Source organism: Haliotis cracherodii, unplaced genomic scaffold (assembly GCF_022045235.1).
Source record: "Haliotis cracherodii isolate W230 unplaced genomic scaffold, xgHalCrac1.p SCAF_3, whole genome shotgun sequence".
NCBI classification, from domain to species: Eukaryota; Metazoa; Mollusca; class Gastropoda; order Lepetellida; family Haliotidae; genus Haliotis; species Haliotis cracherodii.
The window spans coordinates 34,782,689-34,800,096 of record NW_027266286.1 but is presented as its reverse complement, the minus strand read 5'-3'; the positions used below and the strand labels follow the sequence as shown (position 1 = coordinate 34,800,096).

The 17,408-nt window shown below is 37.1% G+C and overlaps 1 protein-coding gene across 1 annotated transcript in view; it reads left to right on the top strand.

Moving 5' to 3' along the window:
* The window catches only part of LOC139475942 (protein O-mannosyl-transferase TMTC2-like), a 555,954-nt gene that overhangs the window by 496,184 nt on the left and 42,362 nt on the right, over nucleotides 1-17,408 (top strand). The window contains exon 11 of the mRNA XM_071259155.1: nucleotides 15,972-16,086. Within this exon, the coding sequence (XP_071115256.1) occupies nucleotides 15,972-16,086 (115 nt within the window). The remainder of the gene's footprint in view (nucleotides 1-15,971; nucleotides 16,087-17,408) is intronic.

Sequence of the window (17,408 nt, the reverse complement as noted above, 5' to 3'; positions counted from 1 at the left end):
AAGCAAGATATTTGATAACGACTTAGCCGTGTTGCATATGCAGAAGAGTAATTTAAAATTCAACAGACCGGTTTACGTTGGTATGAGTATTCTTTACTTGTCAAAACACTTAATGTATGACTTTTATTACAACAAACTTAAGAAGCAATACAGTGATAGGTGCAAGTCGTTTTATACCGACACAGATTCTTTGTTGATGGAAATACAAACTGAGGATGTGTATAAAGATATGGCAGAAAAAATAGATATGTATGACACGAGCGATTACCCAAAAGATGATCCACTGCACAGCGTAGTAAATAAAAAGGAATTAGGTAAGATGAAGGATGAATGTGCTGGGACCCCTACAGTGGAGTATGTCGGATTAAGACCTCAGATGTATTCTATAAAGAAGTCAGATAATGGGGAGATAAGAAAGCTAAGGGTGTTAAGAAGTATGTGATAAAAAAGCACGAACACGAACAGTATAAAGAATCATTATTCAATGGTAGAACAATCAAACACGATATGAACTCTGTAAGAAGTGTCAATCACAGGATATATGGATTAAGAACGAACAAGACATCATTATCCCCCTTAGATACAAAGAGGATGGTGTAACTACCTATGCTTATGGTAGTAATACTTCTCGTACAAATGCCCTGCCCGGTCCATCTTTAAGATAATAAAGAATAGACTCTCCTTCTTTCATAACCAACCAACTAATGTTATATATCTTATGAGACCGAATCGGAATGGTTGCGCGACGTAGGCCTCCTTCGAGCTGACCGGGCTGGTATAAATATCTTACGCTTACTCTATCCGGAAGTTTTTGTTCTTTGCCTCTCCTCAGTGCTGAAGATTTGGAAGTCACATTTCATTTTAATCACATTGGATGGTTTCTTCCCGATTAATCTCGTTACTTCATTATTCAGCTAAAACAGCTGATAATCATGTCACCCATTGGGTTGATCTTAATCGTTCCGATTTCATTTCGATCCCATACTGATAGCCAAACAAACGTTCCGCTAATGTCCGGTTAAATCTTTCAACGATAGCTTGACTACAGTGGGCCTCTTTTTCACCACGCCTGATTTCGACATCGTGCTTTGTTAACAGTTTAGATACTGATCCCATAAACTACTTGATCTACTTGAAATAACTTGGGCCATTATAGTGGTCGGCATTTATATATGCGGCTCAGTGCATTAGCTACTTCTGTTGAATCTTTTGAGGTTAATGGTTCAGCCTCCTTGTAGCGACTAGCCACATCCCCTACGGTTAAAGCGTATTCATAAGTTTTGCGTCTTACCTTATCATGGGGGAGAAACAAGAGGTCAGCCTGATGAACTTCATTTGTTGTAAATAATCAAACTTCTTCCTCGGTATATAACGCAGTGCCGATAAGTATATTTGCCACATCGCTTGTTTCTTTAACCAATCCTTGGCCACATCTTTAAAGATACCTTAGCCGCAGTGGCTAATTTTTGTATTGCTCCTATACCTTTCCAATATCCTCTCGGGCTGTAGTAAATTTTATTCAATATTAATTAATATTGATGTTTCTTTTAAAACGATCTCATGACGATCGTTGAATCGCATCATCATTTTGACATAAAAAATTCCATCTGCAGTTGCGGTATAGGTATATAAATCTGACTCCAGTGTTCAATTTTTTAATTATACATTAGTTTTCTAGCCTTCCTCGCTAACGCACCCTTTTTACCAGCGGCGATTTTCAAAGGATTCTTTGTCACTCTGGCTTGTGATTTCGTTGTTGTGATTGTGCAATCGGGGTTATTTCCTCGTTCACTTGTTGTGGTTGTGTCTCCACAAGCTTTTGTGGTGTCACTTGACTCTCCATTATTATGAAGTTGGCACGTATGTTTAAATTGACAATACCTAGCCTTTATTAAAGCAGTGGTCACCGGCGCTGAGACCATTCCGTATCTATGATAAAACTCACAGCTTACTGCGCTTATAGCATGTTCAATGAATGGGTCTTTCTCGAGAGATTCGCATAAATACGGTCGATGTTCTGCCGGGATAGGAAGAAACGTACTAGCTGCGACTGTGTATAGTTGTAACATAGCTGAACCTATTGTTTTCATCATGGTAGCTCCCAGTCTACACTCGTAATGTGCGTACAGTTTTTTAATTTCTTCGTCGGTCATGTTATCAATTTTTTTCGATGGTATAATTTTCTCCCAAATAATGGGAACATTTGCCACCGGCTACCAATGCCGCGAGTCTTTCTCTATGTTTATCTAAAGATTTATCTGTAACTACTTCAGCATGTTGATCTGGTTCTTTGAGCATTTGTTCGATAAGTTCATCGGACGATGTTCTGCCGGGATAGGAAGAAACGTACTAGCTACGACTGTGTATAGTTGTAACATAGCCGAACCAATTGTTTTAGTCATGGTAGCTCCCAGTCTAGAGGCGCGTACAGTTTTTTAATTTCTTCATCAGTCATGTTATCAAATTTTTCAGTGGTATAATTTTCCCCCAAATATTGGGGGGATTTTTGGGAACATTTTCCTACGGCTACCAAAGCCACGAGTCTTTCTCCATGTTTATCTAAAGATTTATCTGTAACTACTTCTGCATGTTGATCAGGTTCTTTGAGCATTTGTTCGATAAGTTCGTCGCATTCCATAATGTAATACCTAAGGAGATATTTAAGTCTAACATAATAAAATATGGCATATCCAATACTGCCTGAAATAATAAACTGTTGCGAAAGAATGAGGATTTCAAACCACATTATTACATAATAACCGCTAATGTTCAATTTATCGTATTTTTGATATATTTTTGCTTAGCAGTTGCTATATTTTTTGCTCAGCAGTTGCTATATTTTTGCTCAGCAGTTGCTATATTTTTGCTTAGCAGTTGCTAATTTTGCTATATTTTTGCTTAGCAGTTGCTACTTTTGCTAAGCAATTGCATAAGCAGCTGGTTGATGGTTTTTAATATGAGTTTACAATGCTTCGTTGAAGCTAACAGTTTTCTGACTTTATCTCGTTCGGGCTTGGTATAAATAACATACTTTTCGCATAGACATTCCTCAAATGAATCTCGGTCTTTGCAATGAAACAGGGCTTCCCATTTGGTCTGCTCTCTGAGATCTTTCAGGACAGAGTTGTACTTTTGAGTAAGTACCCAAACGCTATGCTGAGTATGTCTTCCGGAGAATGCTAAATATGAAAGCATATCTTTCTTTTTGGTGAGTACTTTACTCACACTGCAGTCGTCTATTATGAAAAGGGTTGATTCTCCTTTGTATTTTTCGTGACATACTCGTAAACAGTCTTGTAAACGATCGCCCGGATCAACTCTGTACACCCTGGGATCATTCATTACCCAATCTCTCGATAGGTATGTTTTATTAACGCTTATAGTCGGGCACAGAATAATAATATTAACAACGTGTGTCGGTCCGACGTTGATTAATGAACAGTTTGCATACTCGTATATGCAAGAGGCCGACATATGGTTCTCAGTAGGAAGTGACAACTTGGAGACGATGGCTTGTGGTATATACAGTTCTACTTTATACATGTTGATATATACATACAAAAGACACTATGTGCCTGGTCAGCACATAGTGGTAGTGGTTGTTGTCTAGGTGCCCCGGAGCACCCAGCCTAACCCTAGCTAGGCTAAGGGTAAGACCTTTCTTTCTCCTTTTCTCCTCTCTCTGGACCAAGGCTTATATAGCCAAGGTCACCTGACATTTAGTAAGTGATAAATATAAATGTAAACAGTAAATCATCAATGACATACTTGCACATCCTGTTCAGGATGGCAGACGGTCGATGAACACAAAAATGGGGATTAACAAATAGAATTAGCATCTAATAAATAACAGCAATTAAGTGTTTCAAGGCATATAGATGTCATGGCTCCAGGGTAATGAGCCTTTGCAATCAAATATTCTTCAGACAATGGATGTCGTAAATCAGTCGCTATGACAACTTCCCTCCGTTACGTGAAGCTTGGACCCCAAGCTTACATGCGTCCAAATTGATATGTGTGAGTTTTTTCACCAATGAAAACGACCATGCAAATGTGAACAAAATCAGTTACATGAAATCCTTATGCAACAAATATATCTATGCAATGACGGTATGAAAGTGATCATCTAGCCAATTTGAATTAGTGCCAGTTTGAAAACTAACCAAGTGATCTTTGTAATGTGCAATTTCACTACACGTTAATTACCGCTTTGCACAGATTCAATAAATATATCACTAAAGGTTCTTTGAATTCAGGAGTCTGGCTTGGCGGTGCGACTCAGTACCGAATAATGATAATGATTAATGCCATAAAAAGTGCAAATTAAACATCTCAGCAAATATTTCACATAAAGAAATTTGAAACCAGGAGTCTAGCTTTACCGCGTGACTCAGACGGTACCTGTGGGTACTATTGCCCTTTTAAGTACAATGGGTGCCCTTCCCGTGTCTTTGACGGAGCTTGCCCAGATATTGTGGGTGCGATGCCCAAGAAAAAAAACCCTTAATTCCGACATCAAAATTCTGAAATGCTGAATACTGCTGTGCTGTTAATTACTTAATACTGACATACAATAAACATATGTGATGGGGTGGCTCACCCAAGAATATCCCTTATCTGAATTCAAAGTCCTAGACAATACATTCAATTTTGTACCAAACTGTGCACATTAATTACTTGTAACAAATGACAAATTTTGTCGTTTAGATTCTTGAAATTACGAGTCGAGCTTAGAGGTGTGACTCGATAACCCTACAGCTTAGGTTTATCTGAGCCCTAGCTGCAACTATATGTCTGGCGTGGCCTGGAGACATTTCAAAGATTCCCTGCACAATAACTTCAAAAATCTAGCTTGACTAAAGATGTAATTTGGAGTATATTGCACACATACAAAACTAAATTTTGGAAAGACACATTTTGGCATTAATATACTGGCTTTGATTAAACATACCTGGTTGCACTATTCAACAGTCACACAATATATATCCTTGATTGAGTCCATGTAAGTAAACACAAATTAGTAAGTCGCAATGAGATATCTTGTACACAGTGTCCATCTTGTAGGTGCCAGTGAGGCAGTTTCTGTATTGTGCAGGGTCTGCATGAAGATGGCTGTGGTCGGGTCTCTGTGGGATAGGCGTGTATACTTCTTTTCTTAGGTCATGTGCAGGAACGACATCTTGAAAGGGAAGTCTTAGCAGTGTTGCTAAGATATTCGAGCAGGGAAGGTTTTGGATCGGAGAACTTGTTCTTGATCGGAGAGGTTCTTGTTCTTTCTTCAATCTTGTTAAAGGCCATTTCTTCGTTCTTGGTGATTGGCCTCCAGGAAGGTAGTATATCCTTTTAATAAGAGACTGTCACTTCCTACAGTTTTGTGAACCATATGCCATGCTGCAAAGAGGTACAGGAAAGGACAGACTAAGAAGTCTGTCATACCCGGATTCTCCACCAAGTTATCATGGTACAACATTTATACTAAGTTATCTTATAATAATTAGATCTACATCAAGTGCTTTTATGAGTTATCATGGTGTAATATTTATACATCATTTCATATAATTATAGTTTAGCAAGTAATAATTATCATCAGGTAAAATGCATATATAAAATATCAGTAGTTTCAGTTATAGCTTTTTAGATAGTTGCTAGCCTAAGGTAATGGGAAGACATCTTCTAGACATACTATTCAATAAAACAAGAGTTACGTCTACATAGTTTAATAGATTTGAAGCTTTTAGATAAATGCTAGCCTAAGGTATCAAGATTCCATCTCCCAGACAAAGGATATTTATTTAAGTATATCTGTCATCACCTACCGGGGTATATTAGAATAACATTACTTCAATTAAGACTCATTAAGGATTAGCCCCCATACAAGCTCGTCTATAGTGCATTAAGGATTAGCCCCCATACAAGCTCGTCTATAGGGCATTAAGGATTAGCCCCCACACAGGCTCATCTATAGTGACACCCTAATCTCTTTCAAAGCATCCAGTAAATATGTCAACAAGATTAGTGCCAGTCCAACAGGATAAACAGGATTTAGTATTCCCCTCTGTCTAGCCATCCATTTAGCTTAGGACACAACCAATCGTGTATCAACCAATCACATTCCTTTTTATTGTTCAAATTTTTTGTTAAATACATACTGTAGGCAGGTTTTAAGCAGAGAAGGGGTTTGACTCTCTTACCAAGCAGACCTCTCTCCCACAGCCCAGGGTGTGTACCGACTCTCTGTGGCACCCGCAGTTATTTTCTAAGTATATTGTAAATTGTTAATTGTTCTTGTAAATAAAATTGTGATTAGTCTCCTGTGACTCTGGCTCTTTGCTGACTAATTCCCCAAGAAAACCAGCACGCCATTTGGAAGGTATTGTTCACCCAGAACAGTTCCATGATGATATGATCGAAAACATCCTGATAATGACTTTGTAAAATATCTCGAATAAAAGCTGTTTTTCCGCAACCCGTTTGCCCGCAGATGATAGCGCAGTGTGGTTCTTTAGGTAAAAGATTATTAATAGATTGCTTGCACGAATCGTCCATTCTGTATATTAAGTTGCGCGTCCATAATCACGTACAAATATATGTTTAATTTACCAGCCGCTTCCTGGTGCTTCGTTATCTGTATAGTAACACCCTCGCTGGCATTTTGTATTCTCTGCCCACTGCCGTGTAGTTGGTCATCGTCCGTTGTTCGCATGTCGAGCCACAGCGCATACTTCGTGGTAAGGAATTCAGCCATCGATACATCCCCGAGAGACAGATCTTTCACAACCGTGATAACTTCTGGGCTTTGTTTTATAGAAGGGAGTTTTTTAATCTCATCCCACTGTTGATATGCTCGCATGCCTTGACTATATAGTTGATTAGACACGCCCTCGATAGTCAGTTCTACTTTTGTAGTCTTGGGATTGTAAAACACCTCGGTATCTCTTGCAAATGCTTCAGAAGGGTCCTCGAACAACATTAAAATACCCTTCAGCGATCTAGCGGGAACGTTTAGATTGATATTCCACATCGTTTCTCTTTTGTTCATGGTGATCTTTCGGTGTCGAAGCCCGCAATCGTACAAAATGGCTAAACTTCCGGTATACTGGTTACAAATTTGTCTGGCTAATTCAGGATCTGTTATCATATCATACTCCAGTGAGATATTTTCAATAGAATAGCTACTAGGATCTTCAGTAGCTTTGATTACTCTGCTGTAGTCATTAAAAGTGATTTCGTATTCTAACCTATCGCCTTGGGATGCATGATAAAAGGGCATGTGACTATCTAGTAATTCAAAGTCTAGCGGAATATAGAATCGGTTACCTAATGCATCAGCAACGGCCTTATCTCCTACGACGGTATTATCACCACTTTCAGCACCCACACACAGTCTGAATGTGTTCTGATTACAAATACCTTGGTACTCTTAAGTTTTCCCGTTCTTTAGCTGTTCTCCAGAGATCCATGTAACAGAAATATACATTGCTGTCGTCAATACTCAAAACTTCATTACCGCTAATTTTCTTAACGATCGCACAACCTATGTTCTGAACGAGCTCTCTGCTAACGTCGGCAGAATTCAAACTAATTGTAAATGATAGTCGTGCAGTTCCCGGAACTAACACATCGTGTGTGCCGAGATTAGGAAAGCGAACCAGAAGCGTTTGATTCTGATCGATGGTACTCGGGTTATTAGTTATAGTTACAGACTGACGAATTGCTTTAACCCCTAATGGATCCCTAAGTCTACGTTGTGGGTTTAACTTGCGTCCGTATTGCAAAGACATTGTTATATTGAAATTATGTAACCTTATGTTTAATATAAAAATTGATGATATTAATCTAGATAACATAACTGATACTAGTACAATCGAAGAGGGTACTGATGAAACCAGCTTTGGTGGCATGAATCTTAAAGATGAACTTTTGAAACCAGCCGTTAATGATTATTACGATGCCTTAAAAGATGATAAAAAATATGTTAGCCCAATTGGTCGTGACTATTCAAAGTTTACGATAGATAGTAAAGGAATATTGTAACTGAGTGGCTCTCCGGGTATTGATCTTATGCATTCTCGTACTCTTAAGCCCCTAGCTTTGTCTACGATAGCCAGTAAACACGGCATCAATATTGTTCGTAATGAATTAAGTTTTGTAGACTAATCATGAGAAAAACTTTCCGCGAAGACTACTAAGGTTCTTCAGACTGTGCGTGCTGAACTCAGTAACATAGATAATTTAGAAGAAAGCTCGAAGCTGGCCTCGGACGGACTCGGAGAAATCTTGGATACCTACTACGATAATTTCACGGCCAGTGTACCATCCTCGGAGTTCAGTATTAGGGAATAACGAGGCCTTGACAAGGCAATGCAAACAATGCGGGGAGAACTCATCAATAATATAGCCAAGCTTTCCGCACTCGATAAGCGTATAGCTTATGAGAAAACAAAACTTGAACAGGCAGGCGAAGGATTTAATAGACGCCGCGTTGCTGAAAGATTGCGTAACTTAGAAGATGAAAGATCGGCACGCCTCGAAGATGCTTCCAGTAATAGAAAGTCACTTCGTTCACAAATCAGTCGAATTCGAGAAACTATCGATCAAGTCCTCAACGATGATACTACACTTGCCGATAAAATTAAAACATTGTTCAGAAAACACGGAATAACCATTGCCAGTATTTTAACCATATTGGGATTTATTATACTTTGACTCTCGCGTTTACCGGTGGTACAGGCAGTACAGGAGGTGGCACACCACCTAGTGATAAAAATGGTGTAAAAGAGTGGATAAAAAACATTTAAAAGCATTAGGAGAAGCACTGGGAAAGCTCGCTGGGAAAGCTGCGTCTGCACTTCCCGGTTTAATAGGGAGTATTGTTTCCTGGCTCTTGAATTTATTAGCAAAGACCACCACTTGGCTTAGTCAAAACTTGTTGGCACTGATTGTAGCAATTGCAGGGCTGTTGTATGTATCCACTAAAGAGTATTTATCCCATTAAGAACTCTTTAACTACATCATGAGTAAACCAGCCGCAACTCCACCTACTATAAGCTGTGTTTTTTCATCGATATGTTGTTGATTTTTAGCTGCAATATGTGGTGGCACTTGTGGTTGTGCGTCAGTAGATGGTTGTTGTGGTGTCTGTGGCTTTACTTTTCCCATTTCGCCTGTGTTTGTTTGCGTTATTAATAAGGTGTTAATATCTGAATTTATACCTGGTTTTTGCTTATCGGAAGCAATAACAATTTTATTATTATAACCAATCACTTGACCGATCTTAAGTTCCATATTACTCGGAAACATGTATAGTCCCGGTGCATAAACATAGTCTACTTTGGATTGTGCGTACTGTAATACATCTTGATAACGCTTTATAGACGATGGTATGTCAACTGGTGAATTAATAGCATCCTCCACATTTGCGACAAACTGTTTTTGTGCATCGAGCGCCATCCCAGAACCAATTATTCCCGTTTGTGTTTGCGATTGTGCACCAAGAATTTCCCATACATAAGTTCTTATTGATTCATTAACTCTTACAACTCCTGGGTTAGTAAATTTATTTTCTGTTTTATCATTAAGAAATTCATTCCAAGCGTTTGCAGTATTGTTCAGTTGTACAAATTTTGTAACAATATAAATTAAACCACTCTTAAAACTCATAATATCTCCTCTCCATTCGTTACTCAAAAGTTCCCAGCCGTGATACCAATTATGTGTTTTTAAATAAAGATCACATATTCTTACACAAAGTTTGTTTGTCTGTAACAGCCTATATGGATTGAATGGTTTTTGGTGAATTTCTTCAACTAAATCATCACTTTCTTCTTAAACAGTTATTTGTCCATTGTACGGAACACTTAAACCATGGTTAAGTCCTTTAATACACCAATCTTTACTAGTAGAAATACCAAATTCATGACAAATACGCTCATACGCGAACCTATTGTGTAGATTATTTGTGGAATTCCATGCTCGATCCTGCGGTAATGGGGCCCTAATTTCTTTAAGTATACGTCTAATCTGATAGTACACATGAAATGATAAAACAGACTTATTTAGTTGAAATTCTGTTGTGGCACACCATATGGCAAAGTTTAACTGGTTCTGCCAAAATTGCATCGGATTGTGAAACCAATCGTGCCTCATGTTATCACTAGTTGCTGTGACCCTGTATTTTTCAAAGATATCAGGGAATTTAACAAAAAAAATAGCACCAGAGGCACTTACTAAAATCGACTGATTAGTAATGTAAGTTGATTTCATATTTAAGTTATGATATAGTTTCATTGTATATTTAATATGTATGTCACACTCCCGGGAATAACAAATGGTCAGTCTATTTAGTTCCCTATAAAGAGTTGTGCATCCATCTTGATAAAATCAGTACAACAGATAATATTCAACTAGAAGGTCCTTCTACTCTGTTGAGAGCTATTCCAGTCAAAGATGAAAAATATAATAGCGGTGGAACGGAATCTTTCTCAACATTACAATGTAAAAGATTTAAGCGGGGTATTATTTCAGACCTCAAAATTTCTGTATTAGATGTAAAACATCAACCTGTACATATAGGATACTTGAGTGTAACACTCCATATTATAAATAATGGTTAATTCATTAGGCCCTGGAACGCATAATCTTAGATAATGTAATACAAATGTAAATTATATATTTTTGTTTGTGCAGCTCATAACAGTTATCTTATCCATCCATGCACTCTTATTTCTTATCATTTATAATTATCACAATCCTGTTTCCAGTACCCCTTTTTCCACTTTTAGTAGTTACAACTTATTTACACAGTATTACGTATGCGCATGCTCATCGGTCTGTTTTGCTATTTAAAGAATTGATCACATGACCTCTGCCTTGTTCAACTTTGTCCTGTTGCCATTGTTTTTTAACTCCTGCCCACCCTCCCATGTGAGGAGGCAGATTTGGCAGCATTTATACACCACCTCAGCTTTTATACGGCATTTATACATCACCCCATGGCAACACTCACATGGAGTGAACTAAGTATCCCCCAAGTAGTACAGGGCACATAGCTGGGATAGTCCGGGTCCACATTCCCAGGGCACACATTCCAGGGATAGTCCGGGTCCACGACCCCAGGGCATCATATCCCACGAGATAGTCCGGGTCTTCGACCCCACGACAACGCATCTCGGGCTGAGTCTGCCTCCAAATTTTGCCATATATCATATTAATGAATAAATATATTCCATTTACTCCTTCTTGTGTTGTTACGGCACAAATTGCGCTTTCCGATCTCGGAGACACAGGATTCGGTAAACCTGGTATCGATGGCAAGTTATACGCTTTACACTTACAAGATAATGTATACAAGTGGAAAGAAGTTGCATTCCCAGTTAATCTAGGAGATTTAAGCGATATCGCCTTCAGTAGACTCAATAAAAACACTTCGTACAATCTTACTCGCAACGATGATGATAAATGGACTATGATCAAACAAAAAATCGAGTGGCTACTGGATATCGTCATTAACCCACCATATGTGATGATGGGTAAGGCACATAATTTAATTAAGATAATAAATAGTGGGATCGTACTCAGGGCTTATATCCCATCAAAATGAAAAAGTGTGTTTGTCTCTCCCCTGCCAGAAAACCCAGGTCATATGTTATTGAGTCGTCCGTCATCAAAAAATGTTAGTTTAAATTTGGTTACTGAATTCAATGATATTAAAGATAACTTGAGTGCATTACCTGATCTTTCTACACTTATTATTGAAGTCTTGTTTGGAGATGCACCAGAAGATGCCTTCGAAATATTACCAGGTCTATCAATTAAATGGCTTAAGAAACACCAATGTCAACGTTGCAGTATTATTCATGTCGGAGTATCACCCATTGCAACCCTTGAGGGAGTCCAAATTATTAAAAGTGATAGCATTTCTCTTACAAAGATATTCATGCCGTATAATATACATTTGATAAGGTTGATGTATACTCTCAAAACATTGAAGCAAGACCAATTAAAGACTATTATATGATATAATAATATACACTATGAGTTTATATTCGGCGCTCGATGAGGCATCTGAAAAGATGGATACTGTTGATGAATTTTGATTACATCAAATAAGCGACATAAAACATCGAATAGAGAATGAGAAGGAGTTGAGACTTGGATTGTATAAAAAGTACCGCAAAGCTGTGAATGCTCTCGACGGAGTTGACACCGCGCTTGTAACAGCTAGCATGGGACTGTAGCCGGTGTTGGTTTATTATCAACTATAATCGCAACGCCTATTGTACATGGCATGGAAGTAGCGGCTGCAGTCTCTGGACTGGCAGGAATACCGATAAAATTCATTTCTTGTAAGTTCCAAAAGAAAGCATTAAAACATGATAATATTCGGATACTCGCCGAAGCAAAGTTGAACAGCATTGAGGATCATATTTCAACAGCAATGGCTGATTGTAAGATATCCGAGGAGGAGTTTCGTTTAGTTTTGTCAGAACTCACCAAATGCAACGCAATGAAGCAGGAGATTCGATCAAATTCTCGTAAGACCAGTGGTATTAGCTAAGACGAGAAAAAAAAGTTCATAGAACAGGGGAGACAACAATTGCGTCAATTATTCCATGCCAAAACCAAAGAACTTGTTGGAGATTAAAAATTCCTATCGTTGGATCACATTTAAACGAATGCTTACATAAATTTATAATAATGGAGAATTACAAACCAACAAAGGAAGAACTCGAAAAAGCTATCGAAGCATTTATGCTCAGGGACATAATTATCAAATGGAGAGAATTACCACAGGGTATATATTATATCAGTGATATCAAACCCACCAAATACAGTCATCAATTGTTTCTTTCCAATTACCAAGAAGAATATAGAGTCTGGTCTCCTAGAAAAATGAATGAAGAACTTAGTAAAAATGTTGAATATCACTTCGTTCAAAATAATGGTATATGTATGAGTAAAAATGATAGAGAATATTTTCATTACAATTTAGTTTAGTCTCATCGTTTTTGTACTAAAAATTCCCTCTATGGTATCATTGATTGACTCCAGGTAGTGGTGAGCTAGAGCCAATTTAACTTAATCTCATGACGATCGTTGAATCGCATCAGCGTTTACACATAAAAAATTCCCCCTGTAGTGGTGGTATAGGTATATAAATCTGGCTCCAGTGGAAGTGGTCCAGAACCATCATTACCTATACAACTTATGTTCATGTGTAAAGTATCATGTAGTGTATATATTGTTCATGTGGTGTGTAAAGTGTACATGTATAGTGTATATATTGTTCATGTGGTGTGTTAAGTGTCATGTTCTGTATATATTGTTCATGTGGTGTGAAATTGTACATGTATAGTGTATATATTGTTCATGTATTATGTAAAGTGTCCATGTAGTGTATATTTTGTTCATGTAGTGTGTAAAGTGTCCATGTGTAGTGTATATATTGTTCATGTAGTGTGTAAAGTGTCCATGTATAGTGTATATATTGTTCATGTAGCATGTAAAGTGTCATGTACTGTATCTATTGTTCATGTAGTGTGTAAAGTGTCATGGAGTGTATATATTGTTCATGTATTGTGTAAAGTGTCCATGTATAGTGTATATATTATTCATATAGTGTGTAAAGTGTCATGGAGTGTATATATTGTTCATGTGTGTAAAGTGTGTATGGAGTGTATATATTGTTCATGTAGTGTGTAACGTGTCCATGTATGGTGTATATACTGTTCATGTAGTGTGTGAAGTGTCATGTAGTGTATATATTGTTTATTTAGTGTGTATTGTGTCCATGTATAGTGTATATATTGTTCATGTAGTGTGTTAAGTGTCATGTTCTGTATATATTGTTCATGTGGTGTGTAAAGTGTACATGTATAGTGTATATATTGTTCATGTATTATGTAAAGTGTCCTTGTATAGTGTAAATATTGTTCATGTAGTGTGTAAAGTGTCCATGTGTAGTGTATATATTGTTCATGTAGTGTGTAAAGTGTCATGGAGTGTATATATTGTTCATGTAGTGTGTAAAGTGTCCTTGTATTGTGTATATATTGTTCATGTAGTGTGTAAAGTGTCCATGTGTAGTGTATATATTGTTCATGTAGTGTGTAAAGTGTCATGGAGTGTATATATTGTTCATGTTGTGTGTAAAGTGTCCATGTATAGTGTATATATTGTTCATGTAGTGTGTAAAGTGTCCTTGTATAGTGTATATATTGTTCATGTTGTGTGTAAAGTGTCCTTGTATTGTGTATATATTGTTCATGTAGTGTGTAAAGTGTCCTTGTATTGTGTATATATTGTTCATGTAGTGTGTAAAGTGTCATGGAGTTTATATATTGTTCATGTTGTGTAAAGTGTCCATGTATAGTGTATATATATTGTTCATGTAATGTGTAAAGTGTCCATGTATAGTGTATATATATTGTTCATGTAGTGTGTAAAGTGTCCTTGTATAGTGTATATATTGTTCATGTAGTGTGTAAAGTGTCATGGAGTGTATATATTGTTCATGTGGTGTGTAAAGTGTCCTTGTATAGTGTATATATTGTTCATGTAGTGTGTAAAGTGTCCTTGTATAGTGTATATATTGTTCATGTAGTGTGTAAAGTGTGCATGTATAGTGTATATATTGTTCATGTGGTGTGTAAAGTGTCATGGAGTGTATATATTGTTCATGTAGTGTGTAAAGTGTCCTTGTATAGTGTATATACTGTTCATGTATTGTGTAAAGTGTCCTTGTATAGTGTATATATTGTTCATGTAGTGTGTTAAGTGTCCTTGTATAGTGTATATATTGTTCATGTAATGTGTAAAGTGTCCATGTATAGCGTATATATTGTTCATGTATTGTGTAAAGTGTCATGGAGTGTATATATTGTTCATGTAGTGTGTAAAGTGTGCATGTATAGTGTATATATTGTTTATGTAGTGTGTAAAGTGTCCATGTATAGTGTATATATTATTCATTTAGTGTGTAAAGTGTCATGGAGTGTATATATTGTTCATGTATTGTGTAAAGTGTCCATATAGTGTATATTTTGTTCATGTATGGCGACACTTTTTTTTATTGCTTGGTTTACGGATTTCAAACTCATTTCAAAAGTGAGGCAGGGCAATTTAAAAAAATGAAAATCTTCTCACATTTTTTTTAACTTGAATTTTGTCCTAAAAAGTAAGGTAGGTATGAAAAAAAAATATCTTAGCTTGTGCACAAATGCCAATATAACAATATTCATGTCATGGGTGGAAATGCTTGAAAGACGCTGCTATTTTGGCAGCATGGGCAACGTTTAACTCTTTCAGCACCAGCCAACAAGAAGATTACTGCTGTGACACCAAGTTCCCAGAGACTATTTTGTGATAGATGAAGCCAACATTTATCAAGGAAATTATCTGCTTGTAAAACATCTTTTCTACTACATGTTTGGCCATACACTATTTGAAAGGTCTGAATTAATCCTAATCCTAAGTGTCATGTAGTGTATCTATTGTTCATGTAGTGTGTAAAGTGTCCATGTAGTGTATCATTGTTCATGTAATGTGTATAGTTTCCATGTAATGTATATAATGTTCATGTAGTGTGTATGTAGTGTATACATTGTTCATGTAATGTGTATAGTGTCCATGTAATGTATATAATGTTCATGTAGTATGTATGTAGTGTATACATTGTTCATGTAATGTGTATAGTGTCCATGTAATGTAAATAATGTTCATGTACTGTGTAAAGTGTCCATGTATAGTGTATATATTGCATGTTCAACCCTGAAATGCTTTATCACTAAATACAGATGAACTCCTGCATGTGTGGTACTCTGGTTTTCCAACATTGAGCATGTTCAATTTATAAAAGAAAACCTGTGAACACATTTTGGACTAGTTGCAAAATCAGCAGTTCCTCTTACATCCGTGTTTATTATATGTAACAAGATGACACAGTAGCCTGTACTGCATGCGATGTGTTTCAGCCCAGTTCCTGACAGAGACTGGCCGTCACATAGAAGCAGAGGTCCGCTACAGATTAGCCCTGTCAAAAACAACACCAGACTTTGAGCTTTTGTTTAATGCAGCAAATGCCTTCAGGTAGGTTGTAATCTAATCAGGACCAGACTGCCCTGTTCTACAGGCTGTCTTCATTTATGTTCCAGAAGTAGATCAAGACAGCTGTGAGGTATGTATGTTTAAGAAGTAGAAAGTGTTGAAATTTGTCTCCTGTGGCATACTACAACTCTACATAGACAGTTTATTGGAGATATCAACATACCGGTAGTTATTTGTGTGTTCTGATTTATGTAACTCGTATTTATCTTCACTCAACATGTAAAGACATGTCAAGTTCAGTAACCAGTCAAACCTGTTGATATTAACAAAGTCAGAGGTCAGATGACAGTGACTCAAGCTGGTTTTGAGCCTGTGTTGGGAATGAAAACATTGACAAATGTTGTGGATTTCACCTATTTGGTACTTTTAGCGTTCTATATTTGGAACAAGTCAAATTCAATCAGTAGCCAATTGGGCAAAGCTTGAAGGGTCAATGATCACACAGAATCTTGAACATATATCTGTGCATTTTGACCAATTTTTTTTGCATTGATCAGCTTACAACACATTTTAGATTGAAGACTGTATATAATGTCAAGAAAAATGCATTTGAAACTATCCCTGTTCTCTAGTTGCTTTGATAAATTCTGAATTTAGTAGGGGCTGTTTAATGTGTTTGTCTAATTGCCTCAATTGATTTTCTCAATCACACGGTTATGACAGCCATTAGCTGCTTTATACCAGATATACCTCCTATTTACTCTGGGGACAGGTTCTGATGTATGACTGGATGGCACTCAGGATGAAGTGGAAGTATAAAACTACACCTACTCAACAACTTGAGTATTTATGAATGGAATTTGATGAAAGACAGGCCCATGATCACAGATACTGACCTCTGTATGAGTTCAAGGTTACTAAAGCACAAATTATGAAACATGGTCCAAATTTCAAGAAATTTCAGATTAGTTCATGAAACAGCAAAGTGTTTCTAATCACTTATGATAGACTCTAAATAATTGAATCAACACTTTTCATGTGCCAATTGTCAAGGTCTATGCAGTTCGAAGTTGAGAAAGTTTTTCCTATGAAGGTCAAGGTCAGTCAACCAGAAGTGCTTACAACATTGTTATTAAGATTTTCTGCTAGTTTTGCATTCACTTTTTTGTTGTTTAGAATTTGACACTGAAGTTCATACATATATTCTTTACATAACTTAGATTGAAAAGAATGAGTGAGTTGGGTTTAACGCCGCTTCTAACAGTATTAGTTATATCACAGCATGTCGGCTTAATATGGGAGGACAGCCTGAAGTAATGCAGATCTCAGACGTTTACCACTTTGGTGAAACCCACGAGCACTGG